We start from the raw sequence: 11316 nt of genomic DNA, 5'->3' as shown, positions 1-11316 counted from the left end.
GGAAGGCCTCAGGGACATTGCGATTGTGTCTCTGATAAGGAAGAGGCCTGATGTTCTGGGCACAGAGTGGACACCAAGGAGCAATTCCCACATCTGGATGGACCCACAGCAGGGAGGTTGGGAGCCTCTCCTCATTTCCTCCTGAAAGCAGAGCATGAGCTTGGGCCTCCTAGAACACAAACTTTGCTTGTTTGGGACAAATGGGGTGCGGTGGTCTGTTGATCAAATGGAGGAGGGAGGGGTACCCTCAGTCCCCAGGCCGGCACGAGCAGAACGTGGGCTTTGGAGTCAGGAAGACCCAGGCCCAAATTTTGCATTTTGTTTCCTGGCTCTGTGGCATTGTCTAGTTCATTCAATGTATCTGTGCCTCAGCCTCCTGATCTGTAAAATAGGGGTACTGACATCCACCTCCCAGGGCTGCTGTGACAGGACGACAAGCCCTAGCACAAATCCTGCTGTGATACACAAGCTGTGCCCTTCCCTCCTTTCCTCCCCCAACACACACAAAATGAGTCCATCACCGGAGCTGCAGAAAGAACAGGGAAGAAACTAACGTTCTTTCTGCGTCTGGGAGCTTGAGGGGGCGAGCAGGGGGTGCGGGAGAAATCATGGAGTCACGTGGCAGCCACAGACTTACTACTACTACTATGTTACCTCCAATAGGGTATTCTCTCAGGCCATTCCATTTCCTCAACCGAGGTCTAACACTTGTTGCAGTTAGAGACCCCACACCGAGACCTAAGCGTGCTGGGCAAGGGGGTGGAGATGCAAGCCGACCTGACAGGAGGGGCCTTGAGCAGGGGAGGGACCGAATAGAGAGACGCATTGCGGAAAAGGTAGGGGGCCCTTGTGTGGGGCAAGGGGTGGGACCAAGAGGCACAGCGCATCTGTCGGGGGAGGGGGCGTCGAGGAAGGGGAGGTACTGTTGTATAGTGTCGACCTGGTTGGTGGTGGGGTGGTGTGTTGGCAGAGGGGGCGGGGCCGCCTTCCAGCGCACATGCGCGTCATGGTCTCCAGGACGAAGCTTTTGTTGCGAAAGCAGGCGGGACTGACTGTGGCAGTTCGGTGTTTGCGCATGCGCCTAACGTCCTGAGGCGGTGGGTGGTATATTAGGCTAAGAGGCGGGGTCGTCCAAGCTGCCGCGCTGGCATTTTCTCCTGGACGAGGAGAGAGTGCGGCTGCTGAGAGCCGAGCCCAGCTATCCTGAACCTCTGAGTCGTGAAGAAGGGAGGCAGCGAGGGGTTTGGGGCTGGGGCCTGAGGCAAGGTGAGAATTAGCCCCCAGACAGGGCATCTGCCCCCTGGTGCGGGCCCCCATTTTTTTTTAACCCGATTCCTTCACCCTTGATTCTGATTCCCCTTCCATCCCCCGAACCTCAATTCACATGCCCCTCCCGATCCTTCCTGATTCAAAACCCCTGTCCGATTCCTCCCAGATTTGAAACCCTCAGATTCCTTGACCTCGATCTGTACTGTTAGGTGATTCCTCCGGACTCAAAACCTCCATGCAACTTCCCAAATGCGAATCCCAATCCAACCGCCCGCCCGCCCCCCCCCCCGCGAATTCAAAACTCATCTGCTTCCCGAACCCCGATTTGAAGCTTTGCCCTGTCAGTAGCTTCTCGGGGTTTAAAACCTCCATCTGGACGCCCATTCACTTTTCCCGCTCCGATCCATTCCTTCTCACATTCACCTTATCCGGCCGGACAATCAGACCACAGTCGCCCCCCCTCCCAATTAGGTCCTTCGTATTTGCCCTCTGTAATGTAACGCCCTGCCCCTCTCCCACAGCCCCCAGGCTCCGCTCTTGCCAGAGAGACAGGAGCCATGGCTCAGAAAATGGACCGTGGTGCGGGCCTCCTCGGCTTCCAGGTGAGATCTCCGCTCCCCACCCCACCATTTCCCCAGCCGACAGTCACCCCTCCCCGCGGGCCTCTTTGATCTCGCAAATGCCGGGATCCGGTTTGGCCCTCTTTAGTGACTAGACTCTGTGATCTTTTCGAATTCTCATCGTTTACCGAAGGGGGGAGGGGCGTCTCTTTTCAGCCATCAGTCCCTGCTCAGAGAGAGGGGAGACCCTGTTAGTAGTTAGGGCAATCTGCCCAGAGAATGCGGGGTGGGTAAGGAACCATTTTTTTTTTTCCACAGTCCTGACGCTTGTTGAGCAGTCTGTCACCCCCTCCCCCAGCCTCCTGCCTCCACCCTCCCTTCCTCTGCATTCCCCACTCTGTGCGACCCCCCTTATTCTCAACCCCGCGATCCGCCTCCCCTCTTGAGCTGCTACTGCACGCCTCTTTACAGCGTCCCCTGCTCCGTTTGTGCCCACTCTCAGCACACAGCCCCACCCCTCATTTTGCCCCTGCTCTGCTCCACCCCTGCCACATGTTTTGCACCTGCCCCGCCCCCCTTAGCCCCTCGCGGTCCCCCTAGATCTCTGCCTCAGCCCTCCTGTTTTTGCACCCACCGCCGGCCTGCAGCTCCCCTGCTGCGCTGCCACCCGGGCTCCCTATTCCCACCCCACCTCCTGCCTCAGAGGCCCAGAGATTTAATTTCTTCCCCCCTGTGTTTGCAGGCTGAGGCCTCCGTAGAAGACAGCGCCTTGCTTATGCAGACCTTGATGGAGGCCATCCAGATCTCAGAGGCTCCACCTACTAACCAGGCCACCGCAGCTGCTAGTCCCCAGAGTTCACAGCCCCCAACTGCCAATGAGATGGCTGACATTCAGGTTTCAGCAGCCGCAGCTAGGCCTAAGTCAGCCCTTAACGTCCAGAATGCCACCACAAAAGGCCCAAATGGTGTCTATGATTTCTCTCAGGCTCATAATGCTAAGGAGGTGCCCAACACGCAGCCCAAGGCAGCCTTTAAGTCCCAAAATGCCACCCCAAAGGGCCCAAATGCTGTCTATGATTTTTCCCAGGCAGCAACCACTGGTGAGTTAGCTGCTACCAAGTCTGAGATGGCTTTTAAGGCCCAGAATGCCACTACTAAAGTGGGCCCAACCGCCACCTACAATTTCTCTCAGTCTCTCAATGCCAATGACATGGCCAACAACAGGCCTAAGACCCCCTTCAAGGCTTGGAATGATACCACTAAGGCCCCAACAGCTGATACCCAGACCCAGAATGTAAATCCGGCCAAAATGGCCACTTCCCACGCTGACATAGAGACCGATCCAGTTATCTCTGAACCTGACGGTGCGACTGCACAGACATCAGCAGATGGTTCCCAGGCTCAGAATCTGGAGTCTCGGACAATAATTCGGGGCAAGAGGACCCGCAAGGTGAGATCCCTGCTAGCTTCACTTTGCTTTGGGGCTCTCTCCTTTTCTTCTCTGAGGGTATTCATTTGTTCTGAACAAAACAATGTATGTAACTGTATTCAGCTAAGCTGTAGGGCATTTGAAGAGAATGCTTATTCCTGTCCTCCAGGTGTTCACAAACTGATCAGAGATAGTATACGGACACAAATAATATGTACAACCTGTATGTAATTCAATTTACATTTTGTTAGTATCCACCATGTGTTAAGCATTGAGCTAAGCACATTCACACAGGTTGTCTCATTAAATCTTAAAGGCACCTCCTACCAGCTCGGGATCATAGTCCCAATTTTACAGAGAAGGAAACTTAAGTGCCAAGAGGTGAAGTGACTTGAGTGATTTGTTCAGGGTGGTACAGGCAGAGCCAGTGGTGGACATAGGAAGAGGAGAAGCCTCAGGCCCCATCTTTGGGTTGCTCCTGGCCTGGTTCGGAGATGAAACTCCTGCCTGGAAGACAGTGAAAGACAAGCCCAGGACTCAGGGTGACCAATGGCTAGTGGGTCAGGCTGTCACTACAGGTGAGGGTTTAGAGGGCTTTCCTGGAATAGATAAGGTAAGGACAGAGAACCCACTGGTGATTCTGAACTTTTCTTCTCTCTGATGGTGCAGATTAATAACTTGAATGTTGAAGAGAACAACAGTGGGGATCAGAGGTGGGCTCCACTGGCTGCAGGGACCTGGAGGTCTGCACCAGTTCCAGTGACCACTCAGAACCCACCTGGCGCACCCCCCAATGTGCTCTGGCAGACCCCATTGGCTTGGCAGAACCCCTCAGGCTGGCAAAACCAGACAGCCAGGCAGACCCCACCAGCACGTCAGAGCCCCCCAGCTAGGCAGACCCCACCAGCCTGGCAGAACCCAGTTGCTTGGCAGAACCCAGTGATCTGGCCAAACCCAGTCATCTGGCAGAACCCGGTGATCTGGCCAAACCCCATTGTCTGGCCCGGCCCTGTTGTCTGGCCGAATCCACTGGCCTGGCAGAATCCACCTGGATGGCAGACCCCACCTGGATGGCAGACCCCACCGGGCTGGCAGGGCCCTCCAGACTGGCAAGGTCCTCCTGACTGGCCGCTACCACCTGACTGGCCACTGCCACCCGATTGGCCACTTCCCACTGACTGGCCGCTGCCACCTGACTGGATCCCTGCTGACTGGCCGATTCCACCTGACTGGCAGAACCTGCGCCCCTCACCTAACCTGCGCCCTTCCCCCAACTCGCGTGCCTCACAGAACCCGGGTGCTGCACAACCCCGAGATGTGGCCCTTCTTCAGGAAAGAGTAAGAGCTGTAACTCCCCAGTCATTTCTCCCCTCTCTTGCTCTTTTCTTTGTTATACTCTTGTCTATAATTCAACCAGTTTTTTTGTAAGGACCTTATAAGTTTAATGATTTCCTTTTTCCCTCCCAGGCAAATAAGTTGGTCAAGTACTTGATGCTTAAGGACTACACAAAGGTGCCCATCAAGCGCTCGGGTAGGCATCCAGTGTCCCCTCCCTGAGCTCTGCCCTCCCCTTCACCTCATGCTCTATGGGCATTCTTCTGCTTGTATGACCCTTCCCTTTCTATCCCGTCCTTTCCGTGGTTGGCTCTTTCCACCCTTGAGGACCTTGGCTATGCTACCCCCGGCAGGGTTGGCAAAGGGACTCCTGCTCTGTGGCCCCCACTCAGCTCAGATGGCTCCCTCTTCTCTCCTACAGAAATGCTGAGAGATATCATCCGTGAATACACTGATGTTTATCCAGAAATCATTGAACGTGCATGCTTTGTCCTAGAGAAGGTGAGAAGGCAGCCCTGGGGGACAAGAATAATGGGGAAAGCCTTGATTTCAAAGATTCATGGGGTTCCTACTGGGAGTTTAGGGCAAGTCTCAGGGAGGGGAGTGTCGGCCTATGGGTAGCTTATGCTAGATGTTGTAATTTCATAGTCTGTTTTCTTGCTCCCATAGAAATTTGGGATTCAGCTGAAAGAAATTGACAAGGAAGAGCACCTGTATATTCTCATCAGTACCCCCGAGTCCCTGGCTGGCATACTGGGAACGTAAGATGGGAAAGGAGGTGGAACATGGCCTTTCTCAGTGGTGCTTTTTTTCCGGGAGTTTCACGTAGGTCAGGGTCCAGGGTTAAGGGTCACATAGCAGGCCATGGGCAGAGCTGGGGTATAATTCTCCCCTACCTGAGGGTTATTGTGGGGGGCTAGATGGGCAAGCTGGTTGGTGTCTCTCATGCAAATGGCTGCTGAAAATATATTCTTTTTGTATTCCTGTAGGACCAAAGACACACCCAAGCTCGGTCTCCTCTTGGTGATTCTGGGTGTCATCTTCATGAATGGCAACCGTGCCAGTGAGGGTGAGTGGCTGGACCTGCAGCTGGGGGTTGGACACAGCCTGATTTCCATGCTCATTTTCCGTCCCTTGTCTCCCCTTGCCTCCCATTGCAGCTGTCCTCTGGGAGGCACTACGCAAGATGGGACTGCGTCCTGGGTATGATTGGGCTCTCTCATCTCTTGACTGTTTCTACCATCCTTTGGCAACAGAGGATGGTCCCAGGAATGCATTAACCTGGGAGTCTGGGGAGTTTGGTTTGGGGATATTCAGAGCCCAAGGATGTGACCTGGGTGGGTGGGGAAACAGTTCTGAACTCTCTGCCTGTTTTCTCATCTCTGACCTCTGTTCTGGAAAGCTCCTTGGGAACAGTCATAGCCTCTGATTATAGGTTTCCTTTTTTTTACCTTCAGGGTGAGACATCCCCTACTTGGAGATCTAAGGAAACTTCTCACCTACGAGTTTGTAAAGCAGAAGTAAGTGATGCCTAAAGGGCTTTTCCTGCTCCTTATGATTCTGCCTCTGTTCTGGTCAGCCTTAGAAAGCCCTTTCTGGCTGGGCATAGTGGCTCATGCCTGTAATCCCAGCACTTTGGGAGGCTTAGGTGGGCAGATTGTTTGAGCCAGGAGTTCAAGACCAGCCTAGGCAACATAACGCAATCCCATCTCTACAAAAAATACAAAAATTAGCCAGGTGTGGTGACATGCACCTGTAGTCCCAGACACTTGGGAAGCTGAAGTGGGGGAGAATCATCTGAGCCCAGGAAATTGAGGCTGCATTGAGCCATGATTGTGCCACTGCACTCCAACCTGGGCAACAGAGTGAGACCCTGTCTCAAGAAAAGGAAAGCCCTTCTCAAGCTCATTTGTTACGCTATACCTGTGCATATGTGTTTCTGTGTGTACAGAAACACATATGTCCTCAGAAGTATTTATTGCATATACTCTTCATGGTTGAATTATTATTATTATTATTTTTTGAGACTGAGTCTTGCTCTATAGCCCAGGCTGGAATGCAGTGGCGCAATCTCAGCTCTCTTGAACCTCCGCCTCCCAGGTTCAAGCGATTCTGGTGCCTCAGGCCCCCAAGTAGCTGGGACCACAGCCCTGTGCCACAATACTCGGGTGTTTTTATATTTTTCGTAGAGACAGGGTTTCACCATGTTGGCCAGTCTGGTCTCAAACTCCTGACCTCAAGTGATCTACCCATCTCGGCCTGCCAAAGTGCTGGGATTACAGGCATGAGCCACCACACCCGGCCAGAATTTTTCTAATTTTTCTATATTTCTAAGTAGTTATCTTGCAAGTGAAGCTCATCCACCATCCTCAAAGTAGGCATTCCCAAGGCTGGGCCAGGCTGATGCCTTTGCACTGCATTGTAATCATTTCTGTGGACCTCTGTGGCTCACTGACAAGATTACAAGAATCTGGAGCTAATGCTGAGGCAGAAGCTGTGAAATGAAATGTCCTTTATGTGACCCTACACAAGCCTCGCCTGCAGCTCTAAGTGAGTGCTTAGTGTACTACTGCAGGAATTCAAGGCCTGATGATTAAGGGGTAAATATCCTGATGGTGTTCAGGAATGAGCCTGAGGGGCAGTTGCTATCTGAAATCTGATGTTAAAAAATGTAGGATTATTTTTCATTAGTGGACTACCATTCTGTCTGTGTAGGTAGACACAAAGACTGTTTTGCTCTTTCAGATACCTAGACTACAGACGAGTGCCCAATAGCAACCCTCCTGAGTATGAGTTCCTCTGGGGCCTCCGTTCCTACCATGAGACTAGCAAGATGAAAGTGCTGAGATTCATTGCAGAGGTAACGGAGGAACTGTTCCCGCATTGATAGGTCAAGGGATGAAGTATTGCTGGCTGGGGAAGGCCCAGGGCAGGGATGAGATCCTAGGTATGGCACGTGGTAGGTGCCACATTGCTGGTGGTATTTGTTGTTGCTGTTACGTAAACTTAACATGTATTAGGTGCTAAAATATGTTAATATATTAGCTAATACAATTATGAGTTTGGGTTTTTTTTTCCTAGGTTTTTAAAGTATTTCTACTTTTTCCCAACTTTACTAAAGTACAATTGACAAAAATGGTATATATTTATGGTGTACAATGTGATTTTTAAGTATTTTGTTTTTTCATTCATTTATTTTTATTTTTCCCCAAGATGGAGTTTTGCTGTGTTGCCCAGCCTAGAGTGCAGTGGTGTGATCTTGGCTCTATGCAACCTCCGCCTCCCGGGTTTGAGTGATTCTTGTGCCTCAGCCTCCCAAGTATCTGGGATTACAGGTGCATGCCATCACCATGCCCAGCTAATTTTAAATTTTTTCTTAGTAGAGACAGGGTTTTGCCATGTTGGCCGGGCTGCTCTCGAGCTCCTGACCTCAAGTGATCTGCCTGCCTCAGCCTCCTGAAGTGTTGGGATTACAGGCGTGAGCCACTGCACCCAGCCCATTCATTTTTTAATTGACTAATCAAAAGTATATATATTTATAGGGTACAGTATGATGTTTTCATAATACATGTACATTGTGGAATGATTACATCAAGCTAGTTAACTCTCCATTGCCTCATTTACTTGACTTTTTTTGTGATGAGAATATGTAAGATGTACTCTCTTAGCAATTTTAAATGTACAACACATTATTATTAACTATAGTCATCATGCTATACAGTAAATCTCCAGAACATATTCTTCCTATCTAACTGAAACTTTGTACCTTTTAACCAATATCTCCTCATCCTTCCTAACCCAAGGCCCTGGAAATTACCATTCTACTCTCTGCTTCTATGAGTTAGACCTTTCTGGATTCCATGTATAAGTGAGATCATCCAGTATTTGTCTTTCTGTGACTGGCTTATTTCACTTAGCATAATGTCATCCAGCATCATCCATGTTATTGCAAATGGCAGGATTTCCTTTTTAAAGGCTGAATAAGTATTCCATTGTGTGTGTGTATCACATTTCCTTTATCCATTGATGGACACGTAGGTTGATTCTATATCTCGGCTATTGTAAATAGATTTTGTTCTGTTTTCTATTCCTCATCTCAGGTTCAGAAAAGAGACCCTCGTGACTGGACTGCACAGTTCATGGAGGCTGCAGATGAGGCCTTAGATGCTCTGGATGCTGCTGCAGCTGAGGCCGAAGCCCGGGCTGAAGCAAGAACCCGCATGGGAATTGGAGATGAGGCTGTGTCTGGGCCCTGGAGCTGGGATGACATTGAGTTTGAGCTGCTGACCTGGGATGAGGAAGGAGATTTTGGAGATCCCTGGTCCAGAATTCCATTTACCTTCTGGGCCAGATACCACCAGAATGCCCGCTCCAGATTTCCTCAGACCTTTGCCGGCCCCATTATTGGTCCTGGTGGTACAGCCAGTGCCAACTTTGCTGCCAACTTTGGTGCCATTGGTTTCTTCTGGGTTGAGTGAGATGCTGGGTAGGTACATCAGTTTGGATTGAGTAGTTAAGGTCTCTGGGGGACAGGGGGTCCATGGGATTGTATTTATGTGTATGAGCTAGGAGTCTTAGGAAACTCATTGTGGGGAGATGAGGAAAGTATGGGGCAGCACTCTTTGGTATGTATATTTCTTATTATTTGATATATATCATTGATTTTTTTTACTTTTTCTTTCTTATGTTCACAGATATTGCTATCAATCGCAATAGTGTTTCCCCTGAGTGAGGCTGAATCCTCGGATTCCTTCTAAACACAGCTATCTAGAGAGCCACATCCTAGTGACTGAAAGTGGCATGCAAGATAAATTTATTTGCTGTTCCTTGTCTATTGCTTTTTTTCCCCTTGTGTGCTGTCAAGTTTTGGTATCAGAAATAAACATTGAAATTGCAAAGTGAATTAGATGTGCCCGCTGCTTCTTTTTTTTCCCTACATTTGGGGAGCGAGCAACATGTAGGAGAGACAGGACCTTAGCTCTAGTTTGAAGGGTAGATGAGCTTTCAGCACGTGGAAATGTGGATCGATCCAGCTGATGGATTGGGATACAAAGGCAGGATTAATGAACACAATGAGACCCAAGAACTAGTATAGTTTATTCAATAAATATGACTTCAGGGCTGGACGCGGTGGCTCAAGCCTGTAATCCCAGCACTTTGGGAGGCAGAGGCGGGTGGATCACGAGGTCAAGAGATCGAGACCATCCTGGTCAACATGGTGAAACCCCGTCTCTACTAAAAATACAAAAAATTAGCTTGGCATGGTGGTGCGTGCCTGTAATCCCAGCTACTCAGGAGGCTGAGGCAGGAGAATTGCCTGAACCCAGGAGGCGGAGGTTGCGGTGAGCCGAGATCGCGCCATTGCACTCCAGCCTGGGTAACATGAGTGAAACTCCGTCTCAAAAAAAAAAAAAAAATATGACTTCAGTGACTCTCATGTGATAGATATGCTGCTAGGTGTCCCGGAGTGCACTGCGAGAAGTGTAATAGTGAGAGAGGGTATAGGTGCTCAGACAGTTGCATTTAAGAACACAGAGGAGACAGAACTCCAGGTGATGAGAAGGTCCAGAGAGTAGGTAGTTGGAAGGTCAGAAGGTGACTATTCTGGAGATAAGGGGTACCTGGCCTGTAATTCCAGGGTGGTGTTTATACAACCCATGTGGAAAGTGAAATAACTCCAGGAGAGTGGCAGGAGTAGAAACAGAGAACACCATGGTTAGATGCCAGAGTCTCCTCTGTGAGAAGGAAGATATACCCCTAGCCACATTGCTCATGAAGGGATGGGCTCCCAGGTACCCCTCCCCATCTCTGGAAATGCTGCCCAGGAGCCTGTCCTCTGGGAGGCCCTCACGATCTCCCGCCCACACAGGACCAGGGCCGCATCATAGAGACAGAGTCTTATGGACAGTGAAGGAGGCCTTACAATGGCTTCTTCTCTCCTGCAGGGAGAAAGAGAAGCCTTTGTTACTTCAAGAACAAGAAGTACAGAGTAAGACAAAGCTCTATGCAGAGCTAGGCAGCCTTTGACTATGACTGTGAGCAGGAACTTGGCTTGAGCTGCCGAGGTCTATGCTGGAAGCAAGGCCCTCACTGAGGACAAAATTAGGCCTAGGCCATAACTTCCTTAGGTGCTTGGTGGTATCCGGACATGTGGACAAGGGTGGAGACAGGAGCTTCTGGGGCAGAAAAAAGAGCAAAGGCAATTTGTCCACCTGGGAAGGGTTTCGTAGTAGGTAGGGATGGTGTCCACTGCTTCCTCAGGTTCCCGGGTGATGTCCACATTCTGAAGAGAGAGCGCGGGATTAATAGGAAGGAGACAGCAGGGTAGGGTCCCAGCCCCTCCCCTGCCTCTTGTCCTCACTGCCAGGCTCCCCTCTTTCAGCCAAGCCTGGATCCTGACCCTCAGGTAGGCTTTGGGGAAATTTCAGCCTGAGGACTTTTTGGCAGGAACTGCCCAGCTCTCCATCTCCATGTGCCTGAGGGCTGGGCTGTGGTTCCTGCATTTCTGGGTGCTGGTTGCTCTGCCTGTTGGTGCAAAACACCCAGGCTCAGTGGGGGGCAGCCTTTCTGTGGAGAAGGTGCTTTCACCGTGTGCTGTGTCCACAGCCAGCTTGGGCAATGGCGTCCTCCACCTACTTCAGGCTTCTCCCGGTGTGTGTTCACGGCCTCCACATTCAGGTAGATGGACTCCACCTTGCAGCCTTGGAAAAGAATAATCCATCT

The 11316-nt window shown here is 50.6% G+C and overlaps 1 protein-coding gene across 2 annotated transcripts in view; it reads left to right on the top strand.

Annotated features, from left to right (window-relative positions):
• MAGED1 (MAGE family member D1) overlaps window positions 1-9496 on the top strand; it is a 107751-nt gene extending 98255 nt beyond the window's left edge. The window contains exons 1-13 of one of the 2 annotated variants that reach the window (XM_017520440.2): window positions 1093-1266; window positions 1791-1871; window positions 2572-3279; window positions 3928-4596; window positions 4726-4789; window positions 5015-5094; window positions 5263-5354; window positions 5583-5662; window positions 5754-5796; window positions 6051-6113; window positions 7339-7453; window positions 8694-9079; window positions 9288-9496. In XM_017520440.2, the coding sequence (XP_017375929.1) occupies window positions 1827-1871; window positions 2572-3279; window positions 3928-4596; window positions 4726-4789; window positions 5015-5094; window positions 5263-5354; window positions 5583-5662; window positions 5754-5796; window positions 6051-6113; window positions 7339-7453; window positions 8694-9071 (2337 nt within the window). In that variant the 5' untranslated portion in view covers window positions 1093-1266; window positions 1791-1826 and the 3' untranslated portion in view covers window positions 9072-9079; window positions 9288-9496. Of the gene's footprint in view, window positions 1-1092; window positions 1267-1790; window positions 1872-2571; window positions 3280-3927; window positions 4597-4725; window positions 4790-5014; window positions 5095-5262; window positions 5355-5582; window positions 5663-5753; window positions 5797-6050; window positions 6114-7338; window positions 7454-8693; window positions 9080-9287 lie in introns of those variants that run through there. The other variant, XM_017520441.1, reaches the window with a different exon arrangement.
• Window positions 9497-11316: the final 1820 nt, after the last annotated feature.

The sequence above is a fragment of the Cebus imitator genome, unplaced genomic scaffold, assembly GCF_001604975.1.
Source record: "Cebus imitator isolate Cc_AM_T3 unplaced genomic scaffold, Cebus_imitator-1.0 Scaffold838, whole genome shotgun sequence".
NCBI lineage: Eukaryota > Metazoa > Chordata > Mammalia > Primates > Cebidae > Cebus > Cebus imitator.
Note: the sequence above shows the minus strand (reverse complement) of the source record. Positions and strands in the feature narration are given on the sequence as shown.